The sequence below is a fragment of the Diadema antillarum genome, unplaced genomic scaffold, assembly GCF_040938485.1.
Source record: "Diadema antillarum isolate AM-2024a unplaced genomic scaffold, OU_Dant_1.0 seq00000386_RagTag, whole genome shotgun sequence".
Classification (NCBI taxonomy): Eukaryota; Metazoa; Echinodermata; class Echinoidea; order Diadematoida; family Diadematidae; genus Diadema; species Diadema antillarum.
Genome location: NW_027271384.1, coordinates 3,599,522 through 3,619,960, shown reverse-complemented (window position 1 = coordinate 3,619,960; position 20,439 = coordinate 3,599,522). Strand labels below are relative to the sequence as shown.

Sequence of the window (20,439 nt, the reverse complement as noted above, 5' to 3'; positions counted from 1 at the left end):
TAAATCTGATCCAAGGACTGGTTTCAATTTGTATTGTTGCTGTGAGGCGCAGACTACCATATTACTGGGGTAGACTGTATGACTCTGTGATCAAAGTTTGACGTAGATTGACCTTGCAAATATCATCATGTAGCCTGGTGAGAGCTGGACTCGGCCCGACTGTTCTGAACAGTGCCAGTGTGTGAATGGACGTGCCGAGTGCCAAGCCTATACCTGTGGAAGGAATGCAGAGTGTGAGGTGAGGAATGGCCAGCCATCCTGTTACTGTCAAGAAGGCTTTACTTCAGTGGAAGGCTCTTGTGTCAGAGGTAAGTGACAAAAATGTATGGCACCTACGTTGTATATTGTACGTTGTTGCTGTCTTGAAGTCGCATCATGTGTTGCTCAAATACTACATCTGCATTGAAAACCTCGCATCTGAAATGAGTGTATCTTGGTGAAATATGAGGGGAAAAAGATATAATGTCTTGTGTAAAGTTAGAGCCAGCATTGTGAGAGTAGAATTGCTTGTATGTTGGGAATACTTAACCAGGAATAGTTTGAAATGGCGGACTAGAGTTGAATGCTGGATATTGATACCTTTGATGTAGGGCAGCTGAATATTTCAGTGGTGAGCTGCCAGAGCACAAAATGAAGAAAAAGGAAGCTATTTGGAGTATTGTATGGGTCACTGTTGCGTGTAAAGGAATATTTTGATTTTAATTTTTTTTAATGATTGTAATTGCAGCTCCTGGCTTCTGTCAAGTTTGGGGTGATCCTCACTACATCACTTTTGATCAGAGGAAATACAACTTCCAAGGAGACTGCGACTACACTCTGGTCAAGGATTGCTTGGGATCCAACAGCTTCCACCTGTGGGCTGATAACGAGAAACGATTGCCCACAGATGAGGTTTCCTACATTCGTGAGCTGGTGTTGGAAGACTCTAACAACACCTACTCTTTGATCTATGACTTCAAAGTGAGAGTGAATGGCATTGACTACAGTAAGAACCTGCCATACATTGGGGATGGAATCATCATCTTCAGAACCTTCAAGTCATTGGTAAGACATTGTGGTTGCAAGAACTTAATCTTAGTTTGAATAAGAAACCGGCAATTGGTTTTGCAATATAGAAATCAGGAGAAATTGGATTTCCTGCTTTGAGTGATTTTTTTTCTTTCTGGTAAATGCAGAGATCCTTTGCGCTGTCTTGACTCTGTAAATCTGTTGGAGTTAGTTCTTTCCTACTTTTATAACGTGGCGTACTGGCCGACTCAGTTGAAATCAATGACATTGTTTTTAACGACCTTTAGTGCTCGTATTATAACTAGTAGTCATAACCTTGCTGTGAGGTGAATTGTTCCTGATTGTTGGTATGTGAGCTATCTGGAAGTACAGATGTATCTGAATGTATCTTCACTGTTTCTTACGTCATATCTGTTATCAGAGGTCAATATGAAAGTTGTAAACCATGGTGTACACATCCCTTGCCTGAAATTTATAGAAATTGCTGACCAACTACATGTGGATATCCTATGACGGGAGACGAAGTGCAGACATCTTTTTGAGCTATTCTTACTGGAATCAGAGCTGTGGTCTATGCGGAACTTTTGATGGAGACAGAAGCAACGACTGGACATTACCAAATGGAGATCTTGTGAGTATAGAATTTAGATGAGTCTTTTAATTAGGACAAAGTAGAGACAGATTTGTAAAAGTGCTCATCTTGTACAAGGTGAGCATTAAACATTATTTCTGATTTGAGATGGTATGTAGTTGGTATCAGGACAAAGCTTATCTAAGAGTTAGGAAGGCCGATACTTGACAGTACTTCTTTTCCAATGCTACAGTGATTACGTACAAAGTGTAGATAATATACTGTGAGAGGACAATATGCCTTGTCATTCCTGATTCCTCATTGGTACCTTATTTCTTCTTTGTACCCTTTGCAATGTGTGAAAAGGCCAATTCTGTAACGGACTTTGGAAATAGCTGGGTGGTGAGGGTTGACGAGTGTCCTGACGTCATACCGGAACCACCAGACCCATGTGAAGGCGACTCAGATGCCACTAGGGAGGCGGAGGAACTATGTGCCATCATTCGGGACAGAGATGGTATGTATTGTGTTTGGTCTTTGAGCGCTAAATGGTCTCCATTGCTGTATTTTGAGGAAAGTAACAAGATTGTAGGATAATTTGAAGACAAGGAACATTTTCTATTCTGGAAAATGTGGCTGTTTTTGTGTGTATTTCTTTTGTAAGAAGCATGAATTAGTAGGAGTTGTTGTGTGATTGTTTGATTGTTCTCCAGGACCATTTGCTCCATGCCATGACTTCCGGGACCCTGATCCATTCTACGATTCCTGCAAGTATGATGTTTGTGCCTTGGGAGAAGAATACTTGTGTGACAGTCTGGCTGAGTATGCTGAGGCCTGTAGGCAAAGCGGAGGGCAGCCTGGAGACTGGAGGGCAGAGACTCCTGTTTGTCGTAAGTCCCGTATTCTGCTACGGTTGCGAGGAATGTCATATGAGAGCTCTGTCCAAAAGAAATGCCTAGATGATTTTGTAGCAGTAGACGCCTTTTGAGGACTGTTGTAGAATATGAGCCAGTGTTGCTCATCGCTTGATTCTCTTTGTGCTCAATCTATCAGAGATTTGATTCCTGTAGAACTGAGAGAATATAGAGTATTGGATCTCTTTTGTTGCAAAAGAACCTGTAGTACAGATTCGTATATAGCTGTACTGTGCATTTTTATGTTTGAGGAAAAATTTATGATACTCACTGAGGCATACCAGAGACACTCCAATAATTTGATGGAGTTTGTCTTTTCTACCTCCAGCATTCGAGTGTCCAGAGAACACAGTGTATGATGCCTGTGCTAGCGGGTGTCCCGAAACCTGTTCATCAGCCTCCAGTTCAGTCAGCTGTAATGTGACCTGCCAAGAGACATGCCGCTGTCCAGACGATCAAGTCTTGGACGGAGACAGATGCGTGTACCGATCAGACTGCGGATGCACTCTGGACAACAATGTGTACATACAGGTGCGTATTTGAGTTTTGTAAGAGAATGCACATGTATCTCATTGTCTTATTTCAGACATTGTGAAGAAGATTTGTGTTTGTGCATACCATTATACATTCTGTTGTAGCAATATTATCAGTTATGAAAAACATTGTGTGTCGTAAGTAAGTGGCCTCAAAGATACGCCATAAGTGCTTAAATAGTAAAGAAAGTGATGAGAAGCTCTTGAATTAAAATACCATGATTTTGGTATTATCCTATGTTATAAAGTGTTCAATTTTTGAATTGTGTTTTAAATCTGATCCAAGGACTGGTTTCAATTTGTATTGTTGCTGTGAGGCGCAGACTACCATATTACTGGGGTAGACTGTATGACTCTGTGATCAAAGTTTGACGTAGATTGACCTTGCAAATATCATCATGTAGCCTGGTGAGAGCTGGACTCGGCCCGACTGTTCTGAACAGTGCCAGTGTGTGAATGGACGTGCCGAGTGCCAAGCCTATACCTGTGGAAGGAATGCAGAGTGTGAGGTGAGGAATGGCCAGCCATCCTGTTACTGTCAAGAAGGCTTTACTTCAGTGGAAGGCTCTTGTGTCAGAGGTAAGTGACAAAAATGTATGGCACCTACGTTGTATATTGTACGTTGTTGCTGTCTTGAAGTCGCATCATGTGTTGCTCAAATACTACATCTGCATTGAAAACCTCGCATCTGAAATGAGTGTAACTTGGTGAAATATGAGGGGAAAAAGATATAATGTCTTGTGTAAAGTTAGAGCCAGCATTGTGAGAGTAGAATTGCTTGTATGTTGGGAATACTTAACCAGGAATAGTTTGAAATGGCGGACTAGAGTTGAATGCTGGATATTGATACCTTTGATGTAGGGCAACTGAATATTTCAGTGGTGAGCTGCCAGAGCACAAAATGAAGAAAAAGGAAGCTATTTGGAGTATTGTATGGGTCACTGTTGCGTGTAGAGGAATACTTTGATTTTAATTTTTTTTAATGATTGTAATTGCAGCTCCTGGCTTCTGTCAAGTTTGGGGTGATCCTCACTACATCACTTTTGATCAGAGGAAATACAACTTCCAAGGAGACTGCGACTACACCCTGGTCAAGGATTGCTTGGGATCCAACAGCTTCCACCTGTGGGCTGATAACGAGAAACGATTGCCCACAGATGAGGTTTCCTACATTCGTGAGCTGGTGTTGGAAGACTCTAACAACACCTACTCTTTGATCTATGACTTCAAAGTGAGAGTGAATGGCATTGACTACAGTAAGAACCTGCCATACATTGGGGATGGAATCATCATCTTCAGAACCTTCAAGTCATTGGTAAGACATTGTGGTTGCAAGAACGTAATCTTAGTTTGAATAAGAAACCGGCAATTGGTTTTGCAATATAGAAATCAGGAGAAATTGGATTTCCTGCTTTGAGTGATTTTTTTTCTTTCTGGTAAATGCAGAGATCCTTTGCGCTGTCTTGACTCTGTAAATCTGTTGGAGTTAGTTCTTTCCTACTTTTATAACGTGGCGTACTGGCCGACTCAGTTGAAATCAATGACATTGTTTTTAACGACCTTTAGTGCTCGTATTATAACTAGTAGTCATAACCTTGCTGTGAGGTGAATTGTTCCTGATTGTTGGTATGTGAGCTATCTGGAAGTACAGATGTATCTGAATGTATCTTCACTGTTTCTTACGTCATATCTGTTATCAGAGGTCAATATGAAAGTTGTAAACCATGGTGTACACATCCCTTGCCTGAAATTTATAGAAATTGCTGACCAACTACATGTGGATATCCTATGACGGGAGACGAAGTGCAGACATCTTTTTGAGCTATTCTTACTGGAATCAGAGCTGTGGTCTATGCGGAACTTTTGATGGAGACAGAAGCAACGACTGGACATTACCAAATGGAGATCTTGTGAGTATAGAATTTAGATGAGTCTTTTAATTAGGACAAAGTAGAGACAGATTTGTAAAAGTGCTCATCTTGTACAAGGTGAGCATTAAACATTATTTCTGATTTGAGATGGTATGTAGTTGGTATCAGGACAAAGCTTATCTAAGAGTTAGGAAGGCCGATACTTGACAGTACTTCTTTTCCAATGCTACAGTGATTACGTACAAAGTGTAGATAATATACTGTGAGAGGACAATATGCCTTGTCATTCCTGATTCCTCATTGGTACCTTATTTCTTCTTTGTACCCTTTGCAATGTGTGAAAAGGCCAATTCTGTAACGGACTTTGGAAATAGCTGGGTGGTGAGGGTTGACGAGTGTCCTGACGTCATACCGGAACCACCAGACCCATGTGAAGGCGACTCAGATGCCACTAGGGAGGCGGAGGAACTATGTGCCATCATTCGGGACAGAGATGGTATGTATTGTGTTTGGTCTTTGAGCGCTAAATGGTCTCCATTGCTGTATTTTGAGGAAAGTAACAAGATTGTAGGATAATTTGAAGACAAGGAACATTTTCTATTCTGGAAAATGTGGCTGTTTTTGTGTGTATTTCTTTTGTAAGAAGCATGAATTAGTAGGAGTTGTTGTGTGATTGTTTGATTGTTCTCCAGGACCATTTGCTCCATGCCATGACTTCCGGGACCCTGATCCATTCTACGATTCCTGCAAGTATGATGTTTGTGCCTTGGGAGAAGAATACTTGTGTGACAGTCTGGCTGAGTATGCTGAGGCCTGTAGGCAAAGCGGAGGGCAGCCTGGAGACTGGAGGGCAGAGACTCCTGTTTGTCGTAAGTCCCGTATTCTGCTACGGTTGCGAGGAATGTCATACAAGAGCTCTGTCCAAAAGAAATGCCTAGATGATTTTGTAGCAGTAGACAGACGCCTTTTGAGGACTGTTGTAGAATATGAGCCAGTGTTGCTCATCGCTTGATTCTCTTTGTGCTCAATCTATCAGAGATTTGATTCTGTAGAACTGACAGAATATAGAGTATTGGATCTCTTTTGTTGCAAAAGAACCTGTAGTACAGATTCGTATAGAGCTGTACTGTGCATTTTTATGTTTGAGGAAAAATTTTACCAGAGGCACTCCAATAATTTGATGGAGTTTGTCTTTTCTACTACCAGCATTCGAGTGTCCAGAGAACACAGTGTATGATGCCTGTGCTAGCGGGTGTCCCGAAACCTGTTCATCAGCCTCCAGTTCAGTCAGCTGTAATGTGACCTGCCAAGAGACATGCCGCTGTCCAGACGATCAAGTCCTGGATGGAGACAGATGCGTGTACCAATTAGAGTGTGGATGCACGCTGGACAACAATGTGTACATACAGGTGGGGTAATCAATTTTTGTAGAGAGTTGGTTAATTTTTCAAGATAATAATAATAGTAATAATAGTAATGGAGTCTTGTAATGCGCTATGTCTGTCACACAGTGGCACTCCTGGCACAGAAAGGTAAGACCTCCTCTCGCCACGCTTCATTCAGGAAGAGACCAGAATAGAAAGAAAGCACACTGTTCGTAGAACAAAAAGGTTTTTTTATGCCTCCGCCAACGAAGTGGCCGGAGGCATTATATTTTCGGGTCGTCCGTCCGTCCGTCCGTACGTTCGTCCGTCCGTACGTCCGTCCGTCCCGTTTTGTTTTTGTCGATATCTCAAGAACCGTGAGGTGGTTTTGCATCAAACTTGGTATGAGGGTATATCCTGGGGGGATAATACTTTGTTTGGATTTTAGAGTCACAGGGTCAAAGGTCAAAGGTCACGGGTTATTTTGTGAAAAAAAGGTTGAAATTTCATGTTTTTCTCCATATCTCGCAAGTGGTTCAAGGTATCTTCATGGAACTTAGTATATATGCATGTACCGATGGGCAGTGATTATCTAGGGAAGTTGAGGGTCATGGGTCAAAGGTCAGGGGTCAAAGGTCAAGGTCAACTCCTCAAAATATCACTGCTTTCCTTATATTTATGCAGTGCCTGAAGGATTTTTTTAAACTTGACGTATGCATGTATAACCCAATATATATTCTGTGGGAAGTTTCTTGCCAAAAGGTCAAAGGTCAAAAGTCAAGTGAAAGTGCTAAATTGCACTTCTTCCTCCATATCTCAAAAGTAACTCAAGGTATTATCATGAAACTTACATATTTATGCATGTTCAACCTAACAGTGATTCTCTTTGGAACTGTGAGGTCAAAGGTCAAAGGCCAGGTTTAGATAATACTATTTTACCATTTGATACTGAAATTATACTTTTTCTCAATACCTTGAAAATTACTCAATGCATAAACTTATAAAAGGGTCAAAAGTTAAGTAAAAATCATCAGTTCCCCCAAATACCTGCACTCTGACGTTTTAATCATTCATCCAATTGAACCTAGTTCTAGGAAAGTGAACATTCAGCACATTTGTGGCAAACCTGTCATTTTAATATTTTGCCAATTGTGTGAAACTTTCATCACACATTGTCAAGACATTGTACTATAGACCTATTAGGAGAACCATGCATTATGGCGGAGGCATACACCAGTCGCCGTAGCTACATTTCTAGTTTATTCTTTCTTTAACGAAGGGAAGGAGGTCCCCATCCTCAGTTTCAAAGCCAAGTTTCAGAGAGAAGAGCCAGACTGGGTGAAAGCTCTGTTCCCCCATAAATGATGGGTGCGGAGAACTGGAAGGGTATGAGCAGTGGATGAGAAATCTAGTTGGTTTATACTTATGTAGTAGTTCCTGAAGGTAACTGGGTGCCGTGCCATGCAAAGAACGAAAAACTAGGATCAAAATCTTGTAAACTATTCACTTGTCAACTGGAAGCCAGTGTAAATTATGGAGTATGTGAAAGATGTGTTAGTTTTCTTTGTTAGAGCTGCTAGTCTAGCAGCAGAGTTCTGGAGCAGCTGGAGGTTATGTATTTAGTAATCTGGTAGATTTACCAGGATCCCATTTGCAAAGTCAAGACGAGAAGATATAAAAGAGTGAACCAAGCTTTCAGTTGTCTTTGGAGAGAGATACTTGGGAAATGTGTGATAAATTTTGCAACTGAAATCTCACTCTTCTGCAAACAGTAGAAATGTGGTTATTGAAAGTCATCTTCTTATTGTTATTCTGACATTATGTAGAAAATGTAGAAGATGTAGAATTATGTAGTGAACATCCTGTTGTGATTGTGCAAGTTATTAGGAACTACATGTATGTATGTGGAGAGAAAGGGGCCTCAGTGACAGACACTTAAGAAAAGAAAGTGTTGAGGAGCTTATGAATTGAAACAAAGTTGGTATTATTAACTTGTGTTTTTGGTATTACCCTCGCTCACGAAGTCTGCATTTCTGGAACGGTGTTCTGAATTTAATCCATGGACTGAGTTGAATTTGTATTCTTTCTGTGTTGTTTAGACTGGCATTGAAGGAGACTGAATTTTTTATCAAATTTTCACATACAATGATCTTCCTATATATATTACTATGTAGCCTGGCGAGAGCTGGACCCAACCTGACTGTTCTGAACAGTGCCAGTGTGTGAATGGACGTGCCGAGTGCCAAGCCTATACCTGTGGAAGGAATGCAGAGTGTGAGGTGAAGAATGGCCAACCATCCTGCTACTGTCAAGAAGGCTTTACTTCAGTGGAAGGCTTTTGTGTCAGAGGTAATTGAAAAAAAAAAAATTGTTGGCACGTTCATTTCGAGCTGATTGGCTCCTGTATCATGTATTGGTCAAATACTCCATCTACACCTACATTGAAAACTTGCCCATGAAATCTGTGAAATTCTATGGGTTATTTGAGGGATAGAGATTTAGTTACAAGTATGCCTTGTGCAAAATTAGAAGGGGCTCTATGAGAATAAAAGTGTTTTTTCTTGCAACTTTGTTGGAATAGAATTGATATTATGTTGTGTAACCTGGGATGATTTGAATTGGCTAGTTACAAGTTGTATGCTTGATTTGATACAGCTGTACCTTTGATGTAACGGCTGAATATTTCAGTTGTAATCTGCCCAGGCGTATGATGAGGGAAAGCGAGGTGCAACATAGGTCTCTGTTGCATGTAAAGGAATATTTTGTTATCATTGTTGTTGCAGCTCCTGGCTTCTGTCAAGTTTGGGGTGATCCTCACTACATCACTTTTGATCAGAGGAAATACAACTTCCAAGGAGACTGCGACTACACACTGGTCAAGGATTGTTTGGGATCCAACAGCTTCCACCTGTGGGCTGATAACGAGAAACGATTGCCCACGGATGAGGTTTCCTACATTCGTGAGCTGGTGTTGGAAGACTCTAACAACACCTACTCTTTGATCTATGACTTCAAAGTGAGAGTGAATGGCATCGACATCAGTAACAATCTGCCATACTTCGGAGACAGAATCATCATCTTTAGAGCCTTCAAGTCCATGGTAAGGATGTTTTCAGTGAAGTGTTGTAATTTGTCGTAATTCAGGAAAATTAATGCAGACAGCAATAATCTTGTTGTTTGTGTACACATGTATGTATGTGACATATGTGTTTTGTTTGTTTGCTTTTTTGATTATTTTTCTGTTTTGTCAAAGTGAGATGTCTGAAATGCCATATTCTTGATTTGAAGTGAATGATTGTCTAATTTTAAATACATTGTGTAGAACACTTGGGGGAGAACACTTAAATCTAAAGTGAGTTGAGTTTGTTGGTCTGATTGGGTACAGTTCCATTCCTTGATGGATTTCTCAATGAGTTCATAGTGTCTGTGTAGAATCAGTGTAAAGTATTCAGTGATAATTTGTGCAGGACGAGGAAATCTGGACCTGGAAATTAGATGTAAACATGTGTAGTAATCTATTAGTCATCTACTCGGTAGTTACGTAGCACAGCAGTGAGCAAAGAGATCTCAACTGTAATTGTTCTCCGGCCACCTTGTTACATTTTGTCTGTAGTTGGCAGGGTAGAATACAGTAGTAACTTTGAAGGTATTCAGCCAAGTGTGTGAAACATGTAAAAACATTGACAAGCAATTTTTACCCTCAGCAGTAGCAGGCATATTCAAGCTGAGTATGATATGGCATCTGGTCAGAATAATCTTACTCTGATTCGGAATTCAATGTAGGAGATGTTAGCATCGCTGCACACACGGAGAAGGAAATCACTGATGGGTTTCAAATGCTGCCTTAAAACATGCTTCACATCACTGACATGATAATCTACAGATGAAAGAGGAAATGTTCCCATTCTGTCTTTATTGTTTGCTTCCTATTTGCTCTCACCTTGCAGTACCTGTTTACCGACTACCTTGGAATAGCCTATGATGGGAGACGAAGTGCCGACATCTTGTTGAGCTACTCTTACTGGAACCAGACGTGCGGTCTTTGCGGAACATTCGATGATGCCACAAGCAATGACTGGATGTTGCCAAGTGGAGAGTTGGTGAGCAGATCTTTTGTGTTGATATTTTGTTTTGTTTTGTTTTGTTTTTGGCTGCAATACTCTACAGGGGACTTTTGTAGTCTGCATTCTCCACAGTATCTCTTTGTGCGTGTTGCCATCTTGGTCTCATTTGTCATCTTAGCATTGTGGACAGTTTCATTTTTTTTTCTGCACTACACATTAATTAGATGCAGAGTAACAGTCCTTCCTAGCCATTTGGTGAATGCAGTGGTATTAGTAGAACACATGAGTGAATCTTGCGGAAAACAGACAATCCATTAATAAAGTTTTAATTCTCACAGTTTTGATGTCCCCTCCCCCCCCCCCCCCCCCCATTGCTGGATGAGAAGGCTGAAACATTTTGTATAGAACGATACAGGGAAATTGTAGAGAGAATTCCTTATACACATTTTTTTGTATTTTCATTTTTGTACTGTAATGTGAGAACACTTGACTCCCTCCTTCAGAAGGCAGGGGTTAATGATATTACCATTGACATATGTCAGTGATAGTTGTGGAAATACACGTGTATGCACTTTTCATAATTAGATTTTGCTTACTTCTCTCTATACTATCTTTGTGTTGTGCCTTTGCTGTGACATCACAAGCTGTTGTAACAGTCTTGTCCAGTGATAATGGCATGTGGATTTAATCAAAACTTTGAAAATTCATAACTTTTGAACAGATCACCTGATTTCACCTCAAACTTCATGGATATGCTCTAGTAATTCTGCCGGCATTGAATCCACATGAGTTCGGGGTAAATTCCCCTGCAATGTGTTAGTGAGATGGAGTGAGTATAAGAATAAGAGGAAGACCAAAGTCTTGACAGAAGGATGAATGTTCAGTAGCATATGTGGGAAGGACAGACCCGGGCACTGTTCATGAAAGTTGTCAGGCCCGACAAATAGGCAGTCTGTGACAATCACCATAGTAACAGTCAGTGTCCAGAGCTTGTCAGTCAATCAAAATCAAGGATTTTTACTGAAATGGTCAGAGACTGACAACTTGTATGGGCTGAGGACTTTCATGAAAGGGTGTCCAGATTGCAAGAGGAGGATGAAGGCAAAAATGTGACACAACATTTTGGGATGGGTTATGACAAAGGGGTAGTAACTTTGCTTTAACCCGTTGAGGACAAGTACGGAGTATACTCAGGCAGGTGTCTATGGGAAATACGTGTTGTAGCAAAATCAAACTGTCCTCAACGGGTTTAGGATTATCTTCAAGCTCTTCAGCATAGATTTTGCATTGAATGTGTCTCTTTCATTCTTGTTGTTTTCTTATCTTTTCTTTTGACCATCATGTTTCTTTTTATTCTGACTACCGCAAATGGCACTGGTGAAATTTAAAGTTACCTTTATTTCTTGACTAGGCTGCGTCCGTTGAAGACTTTGGAAACGGCTGGGTTGTGAATGTTGACCAGTGTGTTGACGTGAACCCTGAACCTGAAGATCCATGTGAGGTTGATTCTGACACACAAGGAGCTGCAGAAGACCTCTGCTCAATCCTGTTGGACAGAGATGGTATGTGGGAATACAGATGCATGATTTTTTTGGTCTTGCTTTTTTTTTAATGTGAAATTAGGATTTCATGACAATGTGCCTTTGTTCTTTAAGATGCTTCTCAGCATTCTATCTAGTGTACAGAATGGCAAGCTTGATTTTCTTTTTCTGTCATATTGTGCTGTTGTGGTACGGTAATGAACATAAAAAGGATTCTCTCTGTGTACGGCATTGAAATATTATATGCTCATATTTTCTTTTTAGATCAAAAAAAAAATGCTGTTATGATGTATGAAATTGACAGTGTCGATACATATTTTTTTCAAAATACTTGTTGTAAACACTTGGACACACTTTTTCCATACATTCATGGTGATTTTTTTTTTATCCTCAATGTTCAGGACCCTTTTCTCGATGCTACGATTTCCGGGACCCTGATCCATTCTATGATTCCTGCACATATGATGTATGTGCCTTGGGAGAAGAATACTTGTGTGACAGTTTGGGGCAGTATGCTGAGGCCTGTAGGCAAAGCGGAGGGCAGCCTGGAGACTGGAGGGCGGAGACTCCTCTGTGTCGTAAGTCTAACATTTTGTTGCTACCAACATCATCCACTTTTTTGATTTTACGTTTTTCAAGGAGCTTGAAATTCATTGATTGTATGTACATTGTATATAGTTCTTATCACCATAGATATTTTGTTTCACGAAACTAAAACATATTCATCCCCCCTCCCCATCAATGTCTGTATCAATGCATGATGAAAAACACCCTATATACAGAATAATATCCAATCAATAATGGAAGACACACAAAAAAGGAAATTCTAAAGAAGGGGACAAAAAGAGATTTTTTTTTGTGTGTGTGTGGAGTATCACCCTGGTGTACAGTTGATGTCTGTATGTTGATTGCTCTGTCTTATGTCTTGTTTGTTCCCAATCAGCATTTGAGTGTCCTGACAACACAGTGTATGACCCATGTTTCGATGGCTGTCCAAGGACATGTTCCAGTGCTCCGTCATCAGTCGCATGCAATAGCACGTGCAGAGAAACATGTCGCTGTGCGGACGATCAGGTTCTCATCGGCGAGGATTGCGTGGACCCATCAGCTTGCGGCTGCACCCTGGAAAATGGCCTCTACCTGCCTGTGAGTGTTGTGAAATTGAAATTTACTGCAGTGTATAGCACATCTGCCAATCAAACACTCACTTGGCTCTGGTAGATTGGCAGGAAGTTTGTGACATGCCCAAGAGTTAGGTTCCATCTCCTACAGGATCATTGCCTTTTATGCTGATTTCCCATCTGTAATTTGTACAATTTGTTACCATAATGTGATAAGAATGAGGTACATGTATAGCAAGGGTAGTGTAAAGTGTATATCTCTTCTCGCTTTTCCTCTGTCCTGACGCAGGATTGCTGTAATCTAACATTTGCCTTGACACGACTAGAGGCATGATTATATGATTTAGTAGCTAATGTATCAATCTCATCTAGGATATCTGTACAACACAAGCAGTATGACCTTATCTCATGATGCAATATGTAATGTCTGTGACTTCATGCTTCTCGAAGCAATATAATTTGACTGAAAGCAGTATTCAAACCAATCGCTGCTGTTGTTTTATTTCATTGCTCGTTTGACTGCTTCGTTCAGGTGGAAGAAACCTGGACTAGCCCGGACTGTAGCCAGCAGTGTTCCTGCTTAGGTGCAGGGGAGCTCAGTTGCCAGCCCTTCACCTGCGGGCAGAATTCTGAGTGCGAGGTCAAGAACGGCATCCCGGACTGCTACTGCCAGGAAGGGTTTTACCTCTACAATGACAACTGTGTTGAAGGTGAGAGAATGCAGTGGATATGAGGTTTTGGACACCACCGTGTAATCGATAAAGTGTTAGCCATTCAGTGCAGACCACCCTACATGTATTCCCTGGAAATTAATCCTAAAGATTCTACTTGTATATCCTTAACCTGTTGAGGACGGTTTGATTTTGTCTATGGGAACATGTATTTCCCATAGACTCGTCCTCAACATGTTAATGCATGTGTAGGTGGTAAGACTGATATATAGATGACCAGAATACATGTCATCTGAAGAAATTTTCATATTGACACTTATTAGTGAAGAAATGTTATTCAGCTGCAGGCTTCATGTTAGGATACATGTATCTACATGTGAAGCCAAGCACTGTGTATATTTTTTTTTTCTGCTCTCTAATGTGTAAAGTTTTCAATGTATGAAATACTGTATAAGCTCATAGATAAATATCATTTGACGATACATTTCTAATTACTAAAATCAAAATTACTGGATGCAGCTCAGGACAGAACAAAAGTGCAACAATTCCAATTTGTGGATTTACCAGAGTTTTGTATTTATTTTCCTTCTTCTGTCAGCTCCTGGACTCTGTCAGATCTGGGGTGACCCCCACTACCTGACCTTTGATGGCCGCAAGTATTTCTTCCAGGGCGACTGCGACTACACCATGGTGACGGACTGTGCAAACCGCAGCTCCTTTGAGCTCTGGGCCGACAACCTGCGCAACCGGCCTTCCTCGAGGGTATCCTACCTCTCTCGGCTGATCCTGGACTACGAGGGCCAGCGCTATGAGCTTGCCCGGCGGCAGCGAGTGTCCGTCAATGGCGTGCGCGTCAGTCTACCATTCGTGTCCCCCAGTAGGAGTGTGAAGATCTGGTCCACAGGCCAGCCTGGATATGTGGTAGGAGTGACTTCTTACATCCTTTTGAATCTATAAAAAGATAGAAGTTCAAATTTAGAAGAAAAAAAAATGTTGTTGCATTTCCTCTTTAAAGATCACATCAGTGTACATGTACATCAATTACACAAGTGGGGACAACATATTTTAAAGAGCTAAGACTCTGCAAAGAAAAATCTCGCTCCCGGCATTACAGTTTTCCTGAAAGTCCAATAATTTGTGTGCGTTGTATTGATCATGTTCTTTAATGGGGTCTGTCCATGACATTGCATTGGTTAATTGAAACAGATATGTAATAAGGCTTCCAATTTGAAAGTTCCCAATATTTGATGACAATAATAAGATAATATAAGACGAGAATGACATATGGTTTCCAACATGGGAACTTTTTTTTTGTTTCTTATGTATTGTATTGTAGGTCCTGAAGTTGATTCTCAAATCATTGCTGAGAATTTGTGTCACAGGAACGATTCTCTTTTTCTTTTTACTCATGGTGATGCCCAAATCCTATTTGTAGATCTTACAAACAGACTTTGGTTTGATGATCAAGCACAATGGACGACGGGCAGCAGATATCTACATCCAGCGGTCATATTGGAACAGAACGTGTGGTCTGTGTGGAACATTTGATGGCAATCCAGACAATGACTGGACTGACGCAAGTGGTGTTGTGGTGAGAAATCAGTGCTTTCTATTCAAGAGAGAAAGAGAGAATGTTAAGAACAGTGTTGTTCAGGATCTTTCACACTCTGCTGTAGAATGTTGTAGAGAACATTGAGTGATGTTTACTTCTGTGGTATTCTGAAAGAAAATTTGATTGTTGCAGGGAAGTTCTAGTTTCATAGTGATGCATTGTTGATTTAAAATGTATAAGATGAAGCTTGATGAGAACTAAAACATGAACCTTCCTATAATCATGAAGCAAATATATCGGCTTTAAGCTGCTTCTTGCAAGAAATGTCTCTGGGCCTTATTAGTGTTATCAGTGATCAGTTTTCATTCTTTGCCTGTAGAAAATTGAAGGAAAATAAATGTGTCCCAGTTGTGAATGTAATGAAAATCAGTAGAATAAAAAGACAAGATTGTGATGACAGTGGAGGGTTGTTGTCTGTGTTGGTGATTAGATGCCAACAGCACAGAAGCTTGACTTTGCCAACAGCTGGGTGGTGAACAGGGAGGAGTGTGATGATGTGACCCCTGACCCCACTGACCCTTGTGACGAGGGTACAGACACCCTACAGCAAGCCGATGACCTTTGCTACGTTCTCCTTCGACCAGATGGTGAGTTTGATACATTCATATCTTTTGTGGCAAACATAATCATGGACCATTTGTTGCATTCTCCAATGGGCATAACATTGCAGGATGTTTGTCCATTTCTTGCGAACATGTGGCAAACAATATCAAGCGACATTGTCGCTTGATTTTGAAACCTTAGGATTTGAAATGCTATTTCCTGTGTTTTTACAAACTCCCTGCAAATAGCATAATATGTAAACCCTTTTTAATAGTTGGACCACTCTCTTTGTTCATTCCCCACCTGTGTGATGTATATAATCTACAGGGCCTGGGTCTAATGTAAACTTGATATTCTTTGATAATTATGCCTCTGTGTGTAGAAGGGCCTACACATGCAGTTCAGATATATAATAATTCAAATCTTTTTGACTGTTTGTGAAACAAGTTTGTTCGTATTTTGTGTGCTGTATGCTCATAAATATGCTGTAATGCACTTAAAAAATAGGTAGCAAACATTTAGATCACTATTGTTGTTGTTTTTTTAGCTGTCATCCTGCAAGTTTGTTGTTCTTTCAGATTCCGGTTGGCAGTTGCCATGCTTTGTGCTGCAATTTCATTCAAGTCATTCAGCCTTTCACTTCTTTCTTGACACATATGTTGCATTTTGTCCAATTTTACCTGTGCAGGTCCGTTCGCAGCCTGCCATGACTTTGTTGACCCCGAAGAGTACCATACAGCCTGCAAGTACGATCTGTGTGCCCGGCTGCCAGATGATGAGTACCTGTGTGACAGTTTGAATGGCTATGCATCAGCTTGCCGACAAGCTGGAGGAGTGCCTGGGGATTGGAGATCGGTCACCCCACAGTGCAGTGAGTTGACCTTTTGATAACCCAGCTTTCTTGGGACGATTGAAGTTATGATCGGGCCTGTGACAGTGTGTTCCATTCAGATGTTCATCTTTGTAGTCATAGTTGGTGTTTTCTCTAGACTACATGTAGTTGTTTTTGAAGTGTGCACAATTTGTGTTTATCTGTTTAGTGTTGCAAGTTGGTTGAATTTTTGTTTGCATACTGTATACGCCGAATATTTAACGAGGTTTTTATTTTCGCGAATTTCGTGAGTTAGAGGCTATTCGCGAAATTAAAGACACGCAAAAATATTGACTCTGATCCCGATGTGAATGTGATGTACCCGTGTACACTTCTCCGTTCAGTGCAGGACTCCATGATCGCGAATTTAAACACTCGCGAAATTGTCGGGAATTCCCGTTTCGCGAAAATTTAGACTCTCGAAATATATGGCGTATACAGTAGTTGGTTACATACATTTGTACATGCTTAAAGATTTATGTGTTTAGTTTATGTCCCATGTTTTCCAAACCCATCCGGTGAAAGCTGCTAAACTGAAAGAGAGAATAATAACAGCATAATCATCGTACCTGTTTCCTTTCAGCAGTCATATTAAGACCTACAACTCTTGTATGTATGACAGATATACAGGTCATATGTGACCCGCGACAACGGTTTCAGGCAAAAGTCGCAAGAGCAAATTCCCTCCCAGGCGGGGTACAAAGATTTTGACCATTATTTTTGTCGATTAAGGTTTTTTGCAGAAATCGAATCTTTGATATGTTTTCTACATCTACACTAAATTTCATAGCATAAGACTAAGTTTTTCCTATCGAAAATGGAATTTTAAGCACCCTATATTGGATCGCACTCGTCAGTTTCGAGCTTCTTTCGAACGCCGCGCCAATATCCCCAGTGTTGCTATGGCGCAGGGTCTCGCATGCGATTGGCGGGTGCGTCGCATACATTTACATAATTCGGCTTTCAGAGACACCAGTTGCAGCGTTTTGGGAATGCTTTGTCCACGCGTGCACGATTACATGTTCCATTGTTCTTGCTAGTGGTTTATATACGCTCGCTCTGTAGTGCGTGCTCTTCGTTTGGCTTTCTATCCAAACTATTCTACCGCAATGTTCGACAACGGAAGTGAAAAAAAAAATCATGTAGCATGACGTAATCGTGTGAAAAGAAAACTAAATATTCTCATATTTGTCTATGAAAAAGCGATTTCAAAATGTGTGGATTCGCCACCGCTCCTGTTACATGCACACGGTCATGGCGTGTGGATGCCATTGCGTAATGTGTGCACCATACACAGTCATGTACATGTACACCATACATGCAATTATCGTATTCGCCATCTTGAAAGACGTACTGGTAAACAAACCCGAGCGAAACGCATTGTTTTTCGGCTCCATACGCTGAGCTCCGAGGAAGGTGCCCGGGAAATTTGACTCTCTCAGTGAGCCAATCAGAAGGTGATGTGGTTGCTAGAGGTGGAGCTTAACATCAATTGGCACCATCGTACGGATGGGTGATTCTCCCCTCGCATCGCCGCTTGGACATTGTCTTTGAGAAAGAGGTGAATCTTCAAAGCCTGTTTTCTCGCAATTTTGTTAGGCTAACAACTTAAAAAGTGCATTTTATTTCTCTTTCTATGCCCACTTATGGTGCCGAAGAATACAAGTGTTTTATATCAATGCAAAGCTTACGAAATGGGCAATGTGATTCAGTGAAAAAATGAATTTTCAAAATTCCCGACTTTTGCCTGAAACCGTTGTCACCGGTCACATATGAATGTGCATTCACTGTGAATTGTAGTAGGAACTTGCTTGTTGGTTGATGACATAACTAGCCATTCTATTGATGTGAGAAGTGAATACATATCAATGTTTCACATCCTCACTCTGTAGGATATGATTGCCCGAGTGGTTCAGTGTATGACCCTTGTGGAACGGCTTGTCCCATGACTTGCTCTGATATCTCTGGTGTTTTCAACTGCACCCTGCCCTGTGTGGAGACTTGCCGTTGCCCTGACAACATGGTACTTGACAACACAGAGTGCGTCGACCCATCCGAATGTGGCTGCACCCTCGACAATAACATCTACCTGTCGGTGAGTGAAGTGTTCACTGATGTTTTCCGTTGTTGTCTTTCTTGAGTTGCAGGATATCGTAGGGATTCATTTCATCAATATGCCAAACTTGCAGTTATCAATTTAACGTACTGTTGTTTGAGAAGAATGCAGATAGTCCTCATTATTTCTGGCAAGTGCAAAGAATGTGCTTCTCATCTGTTCATAAAATCAAAATCCTGGTCAAAGAAATACATTCAAGTGACAGCAGAACAATGTATTGCTGGTCAAAGCAACAACAAGAACAGCATGTCATGTAGCATTGTATGATAATGCTTTCTGTGCCAGGGACTTTGGACAGTTAGTGCAACACTATGGGGGTTTCTGTGCCAATCAACACTCAAAGGACTGAAAGGGTTAAAATACAGAGATGATGTTATTCATTTGGTTTGTGTGATTTATTTCTTTGTTACTCTGTTTGCTATACAAGCCTGGAGAGACATGGACCAGTGATGACTGCTCAGAGGAATGTACCTGTGAGTCTGGTCAGGTGACCTGCGTGTCGACCGAATGCGGCAACTTTGCCTCCTGTGACATCAAGGATGGCATCAAGAAGTGTTACTGTGCTGACGGTTTCCGTGGTGATGGCTTTAATTGTACAAGAGGTTAGAACCATTCATATCATGCATATTATATGAGGGCATTTTGAACCTAAGTTTTGCTGCAGATCTGACAGCATAATTCACAATTTGGAGACTCTGACTTAGGGGAGAACGTAAAATGTTTGTAGATTGTTTCATCAGCTATGATGATTTTTTCTCCCATATATGGCTTGCAGTATCTGATCTTGCAGTGTGTTTTGGTATCACCTTTCCCTGATGAGTCTGCTTGAACCAACGTGAATATTACCCTAGCATTACTATATGCAAAGCCTTTACGAAAAAGCATGGTGACATTTTGTTTTATTGTTCCACATGCAGATTAAACAGATATTGCTTTCTTAATACCAGCATTATGAGAATATCAAAAGAGGCAGTTGGTAAACTGTATTTGGCTTGTTCATCTTTTCAGCATAAAGCAATTAAGAAGCCAAGGTGAAGATGGATTCTTCGCTCATACAATATGTTGTATTTGAATACAGCCATTGTATGTTGCCATGTAAGCACACCTGACTCTCATGGTGAGAGCACTATTCTTGCTGTTGTGATGTGAGATGTTTTATGGCGTCTCTCTCCAGATCCTGGTGTGTGTACGGTGTGGGGTGACCCTCACTACGAGACTTTCGACCGTCGCAAATTCCACTTCCACGGTGAGTGCGAATACACGCTAGTCCAGGACTGCTCCAACGTGACTGGCCTCCCATCCGTCCACATCAGCTCCAGCAACATCAAAAGAAATCCAGGAGACAGGGTAGCCTTCATCAAGGACATCACAATTCAGATCTATGACAGGGTGAGGAAAAAGGACAGAAACAATCCTTTTTCTGCTGGCTTTGTTATTCAGTGATGTTTAGAAAGGAGTGATACATGTTTACCTCCAGCTGATGTGTTGCGATGCATGCAGATCATATGGTTCATCATTTATTTAACGCTTCATTCATTAAGAATGGTCCTTTCAACCACCAGGTTTGAATATTCTAAGCCATCCATAAACCAAAAAATAAATGAATAAATAACTTTAAAAGAAATAAGTAAAAAATCGA

The 20,439-nt window shown here is 40.9% G+C and overlaps 2 protein-coding genes across 2 annotated transcripts in view; both read left to right on the top strand.

Moving 5' to 3' along the window:
• Positions 1-6,315, top strand: part of LOC139731853 (IgGFc-binding protein-like) — a 50,537-nt gene extending 44,222 nt beyond the window's left edge. Inside the window, exons 64-75 of the mRNA XM_071642728.1 lie at positions 134-308; positions 728-1,044; positions 1,487-1,639; positions 1,946-2,096; positions 2,293-2,469; positions 2,822-3,024; positions 3,431-3,605; positions 4,025-4,341; positions 4,784-4,936; positions 5,243-5,393; positions 5,590-5,766; positions 6,104-6,315. Coding sequence (XP_071498829.1) covers positions 134-308; positions 728-1,044; positions 1,487-1,639; positions 1,946-2,096; positions 2,293-2,469; positions 2,822-3,024; positions 3,431-3,605; positions 4,025-4,341; positions 4,784-4,936; positions 5,243-5,393; positions 5,590-5,766; positions 6,104-6,315 — 2,361 coding nt within the window. The remainder of the gene's footprint in view (positions 1-133; positions 309-727; positions 1,045-1,486; positions 1,640-1,945; positions 2,097-2,292; positions 2,470-2,821; positions 3,025-3,430; positions 3,606-4,024; positions 4,342-4,783; positions 4,937-5,242; positions 5,394-5,589; positions 5,767-6,103) is intronic.
• Positions 6,316-6,393: 78 nt separating this feature from the next.
• Positions 6,394-20,243, top strand: LOC139731852 (zonadhesin-like). The gene is made up of 15 exons (XM_071642727.1): positions 6,394-6,429; positions 8,436-8,610; positions 9,045-9,361; positions 10,209-10,361; positions 11,737-11,887; positions 12,268-12,444; positions 12,810-13,012; positions 13,520-13,697; positions 14,257-14,579; positions 15,094-15,249; positions 15,701-15,926; positions 16,502-16,684; positions 18,577-18,779; positions 19,228-19,402; positions 19,975-20,243. Exons 1-15 carry the CDS (start codon positions 6,394-6,396, stop codon positions 20,241-20,243), a joined length of 2,925 nt encoding a protein of 974 aa, XP_071498828.1.
• The last annotated feature ends 196 nt before the right edge of the window (positions 20,244-20,439 follow it).

Excerpts from the sequence above, each read along its gene's own strand:
- LOC139731852 (XM_071642727.1), top strand. The coding sequence starts at position 6,394 with ATGTCTGTCACACAGTGGCACTCCTGGCACAGAAAG. Across the intron at positions 6,430-8,435 it reads GGCACTCCTGGCACAGAAAG|CCTGGCGAGAGCTGGACCCA; the intron begins GTAAGACCTCCT and ends ATTACTATGTAG. Across the intron at positions 10,362-11,736 it reads TGTTGCCAAGTGGAGAGTTG|GCTGCGTCCGTTGAAGACTT; the intron begins GTGAGCAGATCT and ends TTTCTTGACTAG.